The 14,928-nt window shown below is 40.5% G+C and overlaps 1 protein-coding gene across 9 annotated transcripts in view; it reads left to right on the top strand.

Moving 5' to 3' along the window:
- The window catches only part of herc2 (HECT and RLD domain containing E3 ubiquitin protein ligase 2), a 218,449-nt gene that overhangs the window by 149,847 nt on the left and 53,674 nt on the right, over window positions 1-14,928 (top strand). For all 9 annotated transcript variants that reach the window (XM_059646786.1, XM_048532268.2, XM_048532264.2 and 6 more), the window contains 10 exons: window positions 60-231; window positions 677-821; window positions 1,499-1,724; window positions 2,210-2,381; window positions 8,129-8,315; window positions 9,160-9,303; window positions 9,944-10,135; window positions 11,403-11,556; window positions 13,286-13,393; window positions 14,767-14,898. In XM_059646786.1, the coding sequence (XP_059502769.1) occupies window positions 60-231; window positions 677-821; window positions 1,499-1,724; window positions 2,210-2,381; window positions 8,129-8,315; window positions 9,160-9,303; window positions 9,944-10,135; window positions 11,403-11,556; window positions 13,286-13,393; window positions 14,767-14,898 (1,632 nt within the window). The remainder of the gene's footprint in view (window positions 1-59; window positions 232-676; window positions 822-1,498; window positions 1,725-2,209; window positions 2,382-8,128; window positions 8,316-9,159; window positions 9,304-9,943; window positions 10,136-11,402; window positions 11,557-13,285; window positions 13,394-14,766; window positions 14,899-14,928) is intronic.

Genomic DNA, 14,928 nt, shown 5'->3' with positions numbered 1-14,928 from the left:
GGCTATAAAGCCTTTTATTGCCTACAGTGCACTTAGTCTATTGGTATTTTGTTCTGCAGGACTGGTATTTTCCTGGGGTGATGGTGACTTTGGAAAGCTGGGTCGTGGAGGAAGTGAAGGTTGCAATGTTCCCCAAAATATTGAAAGACTCAATGGTCAAGGCGTTTGCCAGATTGAGTGTGGTGCACAGTTCTCCTTGGCACTTACGAAACCTGGTGTAGTATGGACCTGGTAAGTTGTAATTTTGAAAAGTACTTTGTGGTCCAAATAATTGATTGTCATGTTAAGTAGACCATTGACTTAAATTTTCTGTTAAGTCTTGGGACTGCACAGGGAGTCCTATGGATTTATATGGGAATTTCAAACTTCTGGAGGCCAGAGTTGTATGCTGTGAGCCCTCCATTACTTGTTCCAAAGTTCTAAAATTATCAAAAGATTTGATCTTGCTATCAGAAACTTGGGCTAGATGCCCTGATACTGTACAGAAATTTGCGCCAAGAGTTTACACCTGTAAATGACAGGCATAGAACTTGTATGGGAAGAGATTTGTAGTGAAAACTGAATTTCTTATGAAAATATTCAAAAGCACATTTGTTGAACATTCTCAATGAAAGCGTGTATGATCATAATACATATGAAATGAAATTGTATCACTTTTAACTTTTCTTGTCCGCAGGGGCAAAGGTGACTACTTCAGACTCGGCCATGGTACTGATGTTCATGTTCGGAAGCCACAGGTGGTGGAAGGCCTACGTGGGAAAAAGATTATTCATGTGGCTGTCGGTGCATTGCACTGTCTTGCTGTCTCTGATACAGGACAAGTGAGTGAATACCTTTGTTTAACACATGGGTAATCATTAGCATCCTAGTTAAAACTTGTGCAAGGCAAGGGAACAAAATGCTGTTTTTACAAACAAGACCCTTGTTGAAATTAAAACCAAAAGAACTGTGGATGCTGTGATTCAGGAACAAAAACAAAGTTGTTGGAAAAGCTCAGCAGGTCTAGCAGTATCTGTGAAGGGAAAATAGAGTTAACGTTTCAGGTCCAGTGACTCTCAGAACTCGGGTCACCGGACCTGAAATATTAACTTTTTTCTTCCTTAACAGATGCTGCCAGGCCTGCCTAGCTTTTCTAACTACTTTGTTTTTGTTCCTTGTAGAAATTATCCCATCTCTTGAAAATAGAATATCTGAAATTTCAAGATGGTTTGACCTGTTCATTTTCTTGTAATTTTTAATTGCTATTTTTCACAGGCCATCAAGTGGAAACTGCAACTCCTTTTATAAAGTTTTTCAACATATTTATTTAATCCAGTGCTTTCGTAGTCAGTTCTACTAATGTTCAAGTTGACAGGTTCATGACAGCTCAAAAGGGTTTTCAGTGTCTTTAAGCAAAGTTTTTCTGTGCACTAATATGGAACTTCATTATGTACCAAATATGATGTTCCAGATTCTTGATTTTAAATCCAATCCTTCTTTCCTAATATAACATTCTTAGGTTTATGCTTGGGGTGATAATGACCATGGGCAGCAAGGAAATGGAACCACAACAGTAAACAGGAAGCCTACCCTTGTACAAGGTCTAGAAGGACAGAAAATCACCCGTGTTGCTTGTGGGTCTTCACACAGTATAGCGTGGACAACAGTGGATGTGGCAACGCCTTCTGTGCATGAACCGGTCCTGTTTCAAACTGCTAGGGACCCCTTGGGCGCTTCATACTTGGGTAACTTTATTAATTGTGCCTTGATAACTATTTAGTTGGTATATTTGCTAAAGTTTTCCGAATACTAGTAGTTTCTGTAAGAAGAATAAGTGGCATTTTAGAATTGAGCATATTTCCCAAGAATAAATATGTGCAGCATTCAAGTGCATTTGTGCGCTTGTACTTTTTCATAGCTGGATGTTTATGTTGTACACATTTAAAATTATTCAAAATTTCGTTGTGTACTCATGAAGCCTGTAGTGTTTTGGTATTAAGCTGCCCTCTTCCATAATTGTAGGATTTGTGCAATTTTTCAATCTGATGAATAGTTTTTTTTTTATATGTGCATCGTTCTTTAAGATTTGTTTGCTGTCACAATTTTCTTCATTGCTCATACATTTGAATAGATTAACAACAGCCCCCAAAATACTTATATTGCTGCAGGAAGAATTTTTGTTTGAGAAAACATGATGGATTTGTAATTTCATTCATGTACTTCCCTATAGGTGTCCAGTCAGATCTAGATTCCTCGACCATCAGCAACAAAATCAGTGGCTCATGCAATTCTAAACCCAATCGCCCCTCTTTAGCAAAAATTCTACTTTCTTTGGATGGGAACCTCGCCAAGCAACAGGCATTGTCCCATGTGCTGACAGCTCTGCAGATCATGTATTCTAGGTAAGAACTTCTGTTTTTAAAAAAGCATTTCAAATCAATCTGTTCAAAGATGTTATTACACACACTTTGGGCAGGTGGAATTTGACCCCAAGTCTCCTGAACCAAACATAAGGCATGATTTGCTGCCCTACAAGAGCCCATGTTTAGGTAACAACTTTAGAATTGAGTATTTCTGCTTACTTAAATGATTTGTGGACCTTTAATAAGAATAAGTTGGAGATTGCTGATTGTGCAGCTAAGCAAAAGATATGTTTCTTTTAATACTCATGATAGTAAGATCCACAGCCTGGCAACTGTTTTGTCCTAGTTTTTGATGACCAGATCAGTGACACAAATGAAAATGTAGTTGTTGCAATAAATATTTTGTAATAAAAAATGAACAAGATGTATTTGCGTTATTACTGGCTCAAAACAAAAAGAAATCTCATCACCTCATTTATCCTTGACTGCCTGGATCTCTGTTGAAATGTTTGTTTAAAAATGCTGTTACTGCCACCAGAGCTTGGTCGTTGGACTCTTTGCAGTAAATCTCTGGCATATGGGCTCCGAGTTAGATGATTCATCAATGTTAAATATTTCTGGCCATTTCTTAAATAAACAAAAGAGTTGAATTCATTCCGGTAGCAAATGCATTGTAATCATCTTAGCTGGTGGACATCTTTACCTAAAACATTCTCTGATTATTCTTGACAATTTAAGAGAATATTGAGAATATTTTTGATTTGAGTATATTCTCAACAACATAACTAATAAAGACAACCAATCTTTTAGCACATGAAAGCAAAATACTTGTATGTTTTAAGTTCGGGCTCTTGAATACAATAGTTAATAAAAATCTTCCTCTGTAAGAGTTACCTTTTTTCTTTTAGGTAATGAGCTACCAAATGTATAATCCATGATTGCAGCCATGGTGCATTCTCTTCTTTTCTGCCCCCTCCTCTTCCTCCTCCTCCTCATTTGTGGTGGCAGGTCAACCGTCCCGCCCTTCCGTCGCCATCACCCATCGCTGTGGGGCTGCTTGTTATGGTTCCACTACTCCTTGTTCCAACGTAGCCAAAAGCATTGTAAGATTGTGGGCTGAACTTTAATTGTAAGATCTAAGTCAGTAGCAGTTATGGACTAGTTGTCTCAAAATCGGTCTAACATTTACAGACGCACATTGCCCTCCCCTCCCTTGTCCACCTTCTGCAGGGACTGTTCCCTCTGGGACATCCTGGTCCACACTTCCTTCACCCCCAACACCTCCCCGCAGTCCTACGGCACCTTCCCCCGTAACCAGCAAAGGTGCAACACCTGCGCATTTACCTCCCCTCCCTAGTATCCAAGAGTCCAAACATACCTTCCAGGTGAAGCAACACTTCACCTGCACTTCCCAGAATCTAACCTACTGCATTCACTGCTCACAATGTGGTCTGCTCCACATTGGGGAAACTAAGCGTAGACTTGGCAATTGCTTCACAGAACCTCTATGTTCTGCTCCCAAAAAAGACCTTGAACTACCTGTTGTCTGCCACTTCAATGCACCACCCTGCTCCCTGGCCAACATCTGTGTCTCTGGCTAGCTGCAGTGTTCCAGTGCAAGCTGGAGGAATAACACCTCATTTTCCGCTTGGAGACCCTACAGCCCTCTGGACTCAATATTACGTTCAATAATTTTAGGGCCTCCGACCCCCACACACAAGGCCTTGTTACCACATAGCCTGCTGTTACACACCCGCTTTTGTTAGTCATGAACAGTCCCCGTTAACAACTGTTCACCCTCTCAGCCTGATCATTAGCAACTACTTCTTCTGTCCAACTGTTTTTCTCTCTCTTTTGGGCTCTATCCTATTGTTTATTCCTTACCCCACCCACCTCCCTATTTTCTGCATGTAAACTGATGTTTTCCCAGCCACCATCGATTCTGAGGAAGGGTCACTGGACCCAAAACGTTAACTCTGTTTTCTCCTTCACAGATGCTGCCAGACCTGCTGAGTTTTTCCAGCAACTTTGTTTTTGTTCCTGATTTACAGCTTCCGCAGTTCTTTTGGGTATTTTTCTAATGTTTACTGGATTTGATTAGTCATGTCAGATACAAATATGCTTCATAAGTTTACAGATGTTTATCATGACACATACTAAAGAAATATACTTAGTAAAAGTAGTGGTATTCAGCCTGTCGCCCTGAAATGCCAGTTTATGACACTGTTTTACTGGGCACAAGTCTCTCATTCTGTTGACTGAGGGTTTTCTTTTGTCTTTGATTTACTACCTTGTGCATTGAACCACAAAAACTGAGGCCTCCTTTACCTGTAGTAGCCACTACTCCTTATGCATGATTGGAGACAGACTGAACTCTCTTTGACTTATTAGTGTGTCATCAATTCATGGTCATTCCTGTTTGGCTGAGTAGTCTGTCTAAATCCTGATTTATTTGTTTGTTTTCAAAAGTACTGGTTATCTTACTGATGTAACTTCCAACTGTGTCCTCACTCATTCTTTAACATGCCAATCATTTTATAAGATTGTCCCTTTTATAAAAGCTCATCCCATCCAATTTACCCTTTGGTCCGACTAGTCCACACTGACCATGTTCCCAAACTAAACTAGTCCCACTCGCCTGCGTTTGACCCATATCTCTCCAAGCCTTTCCTACTCGTGTACTTTTCCAAATGTCTTTTAAATGTTGTAGCTGTGCCTGCATCTACTACTATCTCTGGCAGTTCATTCCATGCATGAGTCACTCTGTGTAACAGTTGCCTCTCATGTCCTTCTAAAAATGTTCTCCTCTCACCTTAAAAATATACCCTCTAGTTTTGAACTCCCCCACCTTTGGGGAAAGACCCTTGTTATTCACCTTATCTGTGTCCCTCATTTTATAAACCTCTATAAGGTCACCCCTCAATCTCCTGCACTCCGGAGAATAAAGTCCCAGCCTCTCTCTAACATTCCCGTCAACATCCTGGTAAATATTTTCTGAACCCTATCCTTCCTGTAGCAGGGCGACCAGAACTGCACACAGTATTCCAGAAGAGGCCTCATTAATGCCATGTACAACCTCAACATGACATGCAAACTTCTACACTCAAAAGTCTGAGCAATGAAGGCAAGCATTCCAAACGCCTTTGTATCCACCCTTTTTACCTGTGATGCAAATTTTAAGGAATTGTCTGACCGCAATAGCCTTGGCTTTCCCTACCCTATCCTGTGTCCTAACATATGTTCTTTATTCCTTTACTTTTCCCCACCCTTGATTCAAATTGCCTGCCTGGTTCACCATTGGTACTGGAGCACTTATCTGACATGATAATCTACATGTTTCTTCTGCAGCATTTATTTCTCCTTTTTTAAAAACATTGGTTTCTCTTATTTCAATGGCTAATTTTTTTTTAAGAGTGATTTATTTTGGATTTTCTCATCAGGCCCTTGACAGTGACTTTCAATTGCTCCAGCATACAGGTGGAGGTTTATGCATTGGCAAACCCAGACGTATCAAACTGCAGTCACTAGACTTGTGATGATACTATAGTTTTAAGAGGTGTATTTTGTCCTTTTCTTTGAAGAGATGTTTTAAGGCTGAGATGGAGGGCTGTCTGTTGCAAACTTGTGAAATAAACAGCTTGTGAGGCCTTGGGTTTTTTTTTTGCAAAAGTTGGAAAAATGGAAATTACCTGTAAATGGATGTGGCCAGGCTCCCACAGAACATTAAGATTGACAAGTCGCCAGGCCCGGATCAGATTTGTCCTCGGCTGCTTTGGGAAGCGAGAAATGCAATTGCTTCGCCACTTGCGAAGATCTTTGCATCCTCGCTCTCCACTGGAGTCGTACCTGAGGACTGGAGAGAGGCAAATGTAATTCCTCTCTTCAAGAAAGGAAATAGGGAAATCCCCGGCAATTATAGACCGGTAAGTCTCACGTCTGTCGTCTGCAAGGTGTTAGAAAGGATTCTGAGGGATAAGATTTATGACCATCTGGAAGAGCATGGCTTGATCAAATACAGTCAACACGGCTTTGTGAGGGGTAGGTCATGCCTTACAAACCTTATCGAGTTTTTTGAGGATGTGACTAGAAAGGTTGATGAGGGTCGAGCTGTGGATGTGGTGTATATGGACTTCAGTAAGGCATTTGATAAGGTTCCCCATGGAAGGCTCATTCAGAAGGTCAGGAGGAATGGGATACAGGGGAACTTAGCTGCTTGGATACAGAATTGGCTGGCCAACAGAAGACAGCGAGTGGTAGTAGAAGGAAAATATTCTGCCTGGAAGTCAGTGGTGAGTGGGGTTCCACAGGGCTCTGTCCTTGGGCCTCTACTGTTTGTAATTTTTATTAATGACTTGGACGAGGGAATTGAAGGATGGGTCAGCAAGTTTGCAGACGACACAAAGGTCGGAGGTGTCGTTGACAGTGTAGAGGGCTGTTGTAGGCTGCAGCGGGACATTGACAGGATGCAGAGATGGGCTGAGAGGTGGCAGATGGAGTTCAACCTGGATAAATGCGAGGTGATGCATTTTGGAAGGTCGAATTTGAAAGCTGAGTACAGGATTAAGGATAGGATTCTTGGCAGCGTGGAGGAACAGAGGGATCTTGGTGTGCAGATACATAGATCCCTTAAAATGGCCACCCAAGTGGACAGGGTTGTTAAGAAAGCATATGGTGTTTTGGCTTTCATTAACAGGGGGATTGAGTTTAAGAGTCGTGAGATCTTGTTGCAGCTCTATAAAACTTTGGTTAGACCGCACTTGGAATACTGCGTCCAGTTCTGGGCGCCCTATTATAGGAAAGATGTGGATGCTTTGGAGAGGGTTCAGAGGAGGTTTACCAGGATGCTGCCTGGACTGGAGGGCTTATCTTATGAAGAGAGGTTGACTGAGCTCGGTCTCTTTTCATTGGAGAAAAGGAGGAGGAGAGGTGACCTAATTGAGGTATACAAGATAATGAGAGGCATGGATAGAGTTGATAGCCAGAGACTATTTCCCAGGGCAGAAATGGCTAGCACGAGGGGTCATAGTTTTAAGCTGGTTGGTGGAAAGTATAGAGGGGATGTCAGAGGCAGGTTCTTTACGCAGAGAGTTGTGAGAGCATGGAATGCGTTGCCAGCAGCAGTTGTGGAAGCAAGGTCATTGGGGTCATTTAAGAGACTGCTGGACATGCATATGGTCACAGAAATTTGAGGGTGCATACATGAGGATCAATGGTCGGCACAACATTGTGGGCTGAAGGGCCTGTTCTGTGCTGTACTGTTCTATGTTCTATCTATGTTCTATGTTCTAGAACTCGGATTTGGAGTTTTAGCTTTCAGCAATGATTGCAGATGCCTGAGGGGTTGGAAACTCCAGTACATTTCTCTCTGCTACACTGAGTTTTCTCTTGGTGCTTTCCGACTACTGGAGTTGCATGTGAGACAATCTGTTTTCCTAAATTTGCCTTGGTCAAGTGTGTGATAATGTGATGTTACTATATTGGACCAGTTAGTCAGTGATAGTTACTGTATCTATTATTTTGTTAAGCGTTTTGGTAGAGTTACAGCTAAGCCAGTTCTTTTTACATTTTCATTTGTATTTTACCTGTAGTGTATGAATATAGTGAGTTTTGCTCAATGTTGAGTAGTTTGACTAGTTGAGCTCCATCTTGAACGCAACACCTTATACTTCCCTTTAAAATAAGAAAGCGTTTGGGTCTAAGATTTCTTAGTATATTTTGAGGCATTTGGTTTGGTCCAAAACAAAATTTCCCTTTCATGTTTAATTGACTTAGTTTTTTCCCTGTAGAGATGCTTTGGTTAGAGCTTTGATGCCAGCCAGCATGATTGCACCTGTGGAATGCACATCCTCATCTCCAGTACCACCAGTAGACTCCTCTGCAGCTACAAGCCCAGCTGTTGAACATGCTTCGGAAGTGGCAAGCGATGGGGAAGAGAGAGAGAGTCCCAGTCCTTGGCAGGACAGGAGAGGAGAGGTGAGAAATCAAACGCAAGTCTTCGGTGTTTATATTTCGCTGAATAGGGTCTTTTAAATGAACATTTAAAACATATATGTGTAGTTTGACATTTGAGGTCTTGGGTGAGTTGAGAATGACAAGGGAACTTCTTGTGGAATTGAGCCATTGTCTGAAGTGACCTAACTTATTGACTGGTGTCTGTCGGTGAGCACCTGACTTTCCCCCCTCATCTCTTTTCCACCCAAGCTTGCTCTTTGAATAAAAACAAGCCAAGAACATTTGACATAATTTCAAGGCAAGCCGTTTTTTGTCTTGTCTTATGGAGAGAGCATATGCTGTCTGCAGTTTAGAAGAATGAGATCTAATTGAGGTATATAAGATGCTAAAAGAGTCTGAGAAGGTAGACCTGGGAAGGGTATTTCCTCATGGGGTGCAATCTTGAACAACAGGCCGTAGTTTTAGGAACAAAAGTGACAGATTGAAAACGGATGAGGAGAAATTACTTGACTTTAAGGTCATGAACCTGTGAAAGTCACTACCCAAGGGCCTGGTGGATGTTGAGTAAATTTAAGGAGATAGCTATGTTTTTCAATTAGTGATGTGTAATGGAGACTGGACAGGAAAGTGGACTTGGGACCAAGATGAGAACAGCCCTGATCATATCAAACGGTGGAGCAGGCTCGAGGGGGCTGAATTGCCTAGTCTTGCTCTTAGTATATTCTTAAGTTATGGTCTTGTGTGTCCAGCACTGAGCTGTTAAATCCAGACAGCTGCTAATCTTTGGTACTTGTCAACAATTTTTGTTTGAGTAATTCAAAACTGTTTTGCAGAACTCTTAAAATATGTTGTTTACATCTTAAAGGTTGGACCTTCAGAGGAAGCTGTAACTCCGACATCCGCAGTAACGCCCTCTACCTCAGCTACTTCTGCTCGTCCTTTCATTCCTGTGACTGATGACCCTAGGGCTGCCAGTATTATAGCAGAGACTATGACCAAAACAAAGGAGGTAACCAAAGCAATGGCAATAGATCTGAAATAATTTACTCAGGCATTTTGACATATGATGGTGTGTGTTACTGATTATGCCAAGATTTTATTAAGCAATATTAGCAGATGAATGACTTAGATTAGAGTTGACTTTTTCTTCAGATGTTTGACAGCTGTGATATTTTTCGCTGGGGTATAAATGGTGATCTTGCTGCCTCTGCTCTCTGCCCTGCCCCCGCAACCAACTCTCTTGGCCACTCCACCTCCCCACTCTCTGCCCCCACCCCCCCACTCACTTTGCCTCGTCCTGCTCTGCTTTTATTCTTTGACTGCTGCCCCATGTAGTACAAGTCTCATGTAGCCTGTGACTCAGAGGTTAGTGTTGTCAGATTTCAATAAACAAGTAGATCTTGCTTTCTGTCTCTGAACCTTTACTGGAGAAAGGTCAAGGAAAGGATGTGATGGCTTTAAATAGGGCAATGGAGTGCAGTTAAACTGTTGCCTATCGATCAAACTTTAAATTGTGCTTTTATAAAATGGCAGGGATGATGTATAACAGGGAGTAGTACATAAACATTAAACATTTTGTCTGTTATATCTTTTCAATCATTTTATTTTTATTTGAAGGTTGGAATAATGTTTTCCTTTTCCTACAAAAGGATTCAGAAAACCAGGCAAAGTCAACTGGGCCAGAGCCACAGCACCTAGATGAATTCACAAGTCTACTTGTACCAGATGACACTCGAGTAATGGTTGATTTGTTGAAGTTGGCTGTGTCGACCCGTGCAGGGGAAAAGGGCAAAGATGTTTTGTCGGCTGTGCTTTCGGCCATGGGCACTGCCTACCCCCAGGTAACTACAAATGTTTTCACACTATCAAACCAAAGTCACAGTTCAATAACTGGTAAGCCACATGATTCCTTTCCAATATGAGCCTTGAATGTGCTGGATGGGATATTAACTTAGGAATTCACGTTGCTGTTCTAATGACAGAATTAGTTTGTTTAAAGTTAGTAGATGAATATCTTTATTAAAATAATATTTGAAGTCACAAATATGTTAAGCTTTTGTATGCCCAACATGCAGTAATTTGTAATAGATTTAAGAAAGCCGACCTTTGGAAAGTAAAATTACCAGATATGCCTTTTACCAGGAGCATTTTGATAGCCTGTTGTGTACTGGAAACAAAAGGAACTTAATTCTCCTGTTCAATCTCCTTACCTGAAGAATAGAGAAAGAACTTAATTTTTCTTATTATTGAATTGAGGTGGACTACATCTCAAATTCTGCTGTAGCTTTTGCCTGATTTTTGTCCCTTTTCTATCACCAAAAACAACAAATTGAGCTACAGTTTCACAAGTGACAACTCTCTGCCAGCACTTTGCCTGCTGGCAATTTTGTATGTGGGCCTTTTGCCTCATTGAACATGAAATAGGGATTGAGAATTATCCAGTAATCTCTACTGATGAGGGATGGAATTGACAATGAATGATTCTTCATTTCATTCTGACTTTGGCATGTATTAAGTTTGCTGTTAAAACAGTCATTCTAACAAATTCACATTTGAAAAGATTCGTATTGGATATGTGATGTCTAAAACTTAATGTTTGGCTGACACTAATGGTACCATTTAATGATCGCTTGCCTACATCAATTGAAGAATTGAGGACAGTTGAAGATTGACTAAATTTGCAGGTTTAAGTAAGATCTATGAACTTTGGCAAAATGGACACCAAATATTTTTGTGCTTCTGTTACAGTTTCTCACTGACCTCAGTGTCGTAATTATGAGCACGAATCTGCATCTTTTTTGTCTTATTATTAAAATATTTAATTTGATTTTGCCTTTTTGATAACTTAAATCTTCAAAAGGCAAACATTTGAAGAATTGCATATTGTTTACCTAAATTATGTCTGTGAAAATATGAATGTGTATTCTAAAGTTAGATTTTTTAAACTATGTTTTAGCCATTATTATTATGTATTGGGATCATTGTTACCTTTAACATTTAAAGCAAGCTGTCATAGCATTCATTCCCTGATGGACATGTCTTAGTCAATGCAAGCTTATTATTCATTCATGCCCTACACTTGTTCCTCTTTTGTGTTCTACCCTGCAGGTGGCTGACATGTTGTTGGAACTATGTGTGACTGAGTTAGAAGATGTGGCCTCTGATTCTCAAAGTGGGCGCCATTCTCCTCAGCCAGTGATAGTGGAAAGCAGTCACCCATACACTGATGACACATCTACCAGTGGGACAGTGAAAATACCAGGTATCTATCCCACGCAAGTGTGTTGGTTCAGATGTTGAGGATGCAATATGCTTAGTCACAGATATTTTTTGATTAGATTAGGAAAATTGGAGGAATGAATGAGGTCAGGTGACCTGTTTTGAATTCTTCCTGAAAACAAGCCTGAATGGTATGGTTGTTAAAGATTAAGGGGGCCTCAGATTGTTTTAATAGCAATAAATTGCGAGAGGTTTGCAAGTTTAAGGCAAAAGTGTCTGTCCTGACAGATTTTAGACTGTTAGTAGCCAAAGTCTGAGAAGGGTATAAAAGGTTCAAGTTTTGTAAACAATGATCTGTTAACTGTTAGTGTAATTTTCAGGTGGAATGGAGTTGGGTTCGAGTTGAAAAATGTTAATTAGTATACATTTGATACAAGGCCGATATGATTCATGTAGTCATGGAGATGGACTTTTAGAAAGGAAGGGTACACAAGATGCCAAGAGGGATTGGATTATGAGGTTCTTCGAGAGCTATCCTGGGATTTCAGGGGCAGGCCAGTCTACTGGATCCATTGAGAAGGAGAAGCAGACAGAAGTGGCAAGTTTTTGTGCTTCACTGTATAGGAATGTGGGTGGAAACTCAAACTTGGATTAGGGTTAAAACTTACCAAGCTGAGAAAAGAACAGAAATAAGCCTTTGGGTGGGCTAATATTCACTTTGCACTGGTTCAGGGATAATTAAATGCCTACTTAAGGGGCAGTGTGAAATGTAATTCTGGAGTGGGATTTTCAGATCTCTTAAAGATAAAGGGAGAAAGCGATGTTCAGTAATCCCCGTGCAGGGGGATTTATGCATACAGGTTCATAGTTCTCTGGAAGTGGCAACCCCAGTGGATAAGGTGGCCAAGAATGTGTATGGCATGTTTGCTTTTATTGATTAGGGCATAGAGTATAAAAATTAGCAAGTCATGTTGCAGCAGTATAGAACTTTAGTAAGATCACATTTGGAATATTGCGTACAGTTCTGGTCACCACACGACTAGAAGGATGTGGAGGCTTTGTGTAAGGTACAGAAAAGGTTTACCAGGATGTTGCCTGATTTGGAGCATGGTAGCTATGAAAGATTGGAAAAACTTGGTTTGTTTTCACTGGAGGCTGAGGGATGACTTGATGGAAGTTTACAGAATTGAGAGAAGCATGGATAATTGGAGTCTTTTTCCCCAGGGTAGAAATGTCAGTAACTCAGGAGCACAGTTTTATGTATGAGGTACATAGGTACAGGGGGGAAAGGTTTAAAGGAGATGTTAGAGCAAGTTTTTTTACTCAGAGGGTCGTAAGTGCCTGGAATGCACTGCCAGAGGAGGTGGTAGATGGTACAATAGCGGTGTTTAAGAAGCGTCTTGACAGACATAAGAACTAGCAGAGAATAGAGGGATATCGACCATGTAGAGGCAAAAGGCTACTAATTTAGAAAGACGTTATGTGTTGGCCCAGTCTTGGTAGGCAGAAGGGCCTGTTGCTGTGCCATATTGGTCTTGGTTCTTCTTTGTAAGTTTGAAGTACGAGTTGCTTGCTGACAGTTTAGTCAATGCTACTTTTAGTCTGTTTCTTACAGTAGAAGCCCTAGGTGAAAACTTGCCATTTCAGCTGCTCACTTGAAGTTCACGTCTTTTTCTTGGTCTCTGTGTTTGATGGCAGAATGAATAATCTGTAAGAGGGAAGCCTAAGGTGTGCAGGCAGGTAACTATCTTCCTTTGCATGTTTTTTCAAAGGTGCTGAAGGTCTTCGAGTTGAGTTTGACCGGCAGTGCTCCACAGAGCGCCGTCATGATCCGTTAACCATAATGGATGGTGCCAACAGGATAGTGTCTGTTCGATCAGGTAATAACTTCTGTGGATCTGAAGTGTTTTCACATTAATGTGATTTTTAAAAAAAATCTTGATGGTTGGATTGTTAAATTAATGGTAGCTATAAAATTTTGCTTTCAAAATTTAGTGTACAGAAGTTTATGGTATCAGTGAAAGCTTCCAGGTCTCTTCTCCGCTGAAATAACCAAAAGCGTTTCCTCCTATAATTCAACGTGTGTGTGTGTGGATATTTTTGTATCTAAAGCATGTTGTTTAAGTGCCTGTTTTTATTCACCCTTGCCTTTTCATGGCCATTTCCTTTCTTGATCCTTTCATTTCCCTGTCGTCATACAACATTCTTGGTAGATTACAGACCAATTAATTGTTTTAGTGCTGAGTTACATGCAGTAGTCTCTATCAGGTTTGATTATTGTGATGCCATCAGGCTAATACGACTATTAAAAAATAGGAACAGGAGTAGTCTATTCAGCCCCTTGAACCTGCTCACCATTCAGTCAATTATGGCTAATCTGACATTCGTCAATGTCCACTTTTCTGCCCTTTCCCAGTAACCTTTGATCCTCTCAGCCTTGCTTATCTCTGCTTTAAAAATACACAGGGACTCTGCCTCCACAGATCTCTGTGATAAGGAGTTGCAAAGATGCTCAAATTTCTGAGAGAAGAAATTCCTCCTTCTCTCAATCTTAAATTGGTGTCCCTTTAATCTGAGGTTGTGCCCTCCGATCCCAGACACACTCATGGGAGGAAACGTCCTTTCAGCATTTACCCTGTCAAGCCCCTTAAGAAACCTATATGTTTCGGTCAGAACACTTCCTGTTATTCTAAGTTCTGATGTAACTTAGAAATTACGATGTGGCAAACTTAAAACAAGTTTGTGAGATGCATGTGTGCTCCAGAGCCGTAATTAAGAAGTAAAACTACAATCTGTGTGGGTTATTTCCCGTGTCTTTGCTCATGTCAACAATTGTAGTTGATAGGAAGCACCAATATTTTGATTTTCCCCTCTTAATGAAATTTTGTTCAAAAAAATTGAACTAGTGTCAGAACATCAGGAATGGTCATTCAATACTTCACACTTTCCTTGTACTTTAACAGTTATATTTTGCTGCTCTATCAAACAAACTTTAAACCTTGAGGACCTTTTGTAAATGGGAAAGAAAAGGGAAAATCTTCGTCATAATATAGTGTAAATATGTAGTAAAATAAAGTATATCCACAGAAAATGTGTGATAGATTTAAGACATAAATAGTAATTCCACAGGCTCCACAATGTTTTTGATTATAAGATAGCAAATCATACAGTATGAATAGATGCTGGCTGTCATGTCGTACAAATTATGACCCATTTCACCTTTAAGTATACAATTATATATTGGTTGTCGTAGGTCGAGAGTGGTCTGACTGGTCTAGTGAACTGAGAATTCCTGGTGATGAGCTCAAGTGGAAGTTTACCAGTGATGGTTCTGTGAATGGCTGGGGATGGCGATTTACGGTGTATCCCATTATGCCTGCTGCAGGTAATGCATGCTTGTGTATTTTTACATCAA

The sequence above is a fragment of the Stegostoma tigrinum genome, chromosome 6 (genome assembly GCF_030684315.1).
Source record: "Stegostoma tigrinum isolate sSteTig4 chromosome 6, sSteTig4.hap1, whole genome shotgun sequence".
Classification (NCBI taxonomy): Eukaryota; Metazoa; Chordata; class Chondrichthyes; order Orectolobiformes; family Stegostomatidae; genus Stegostoma; species Stegostoma tigrinum.
This window is presented reverse-complemented; position numbering and strand designations above follow the sequence as displayed.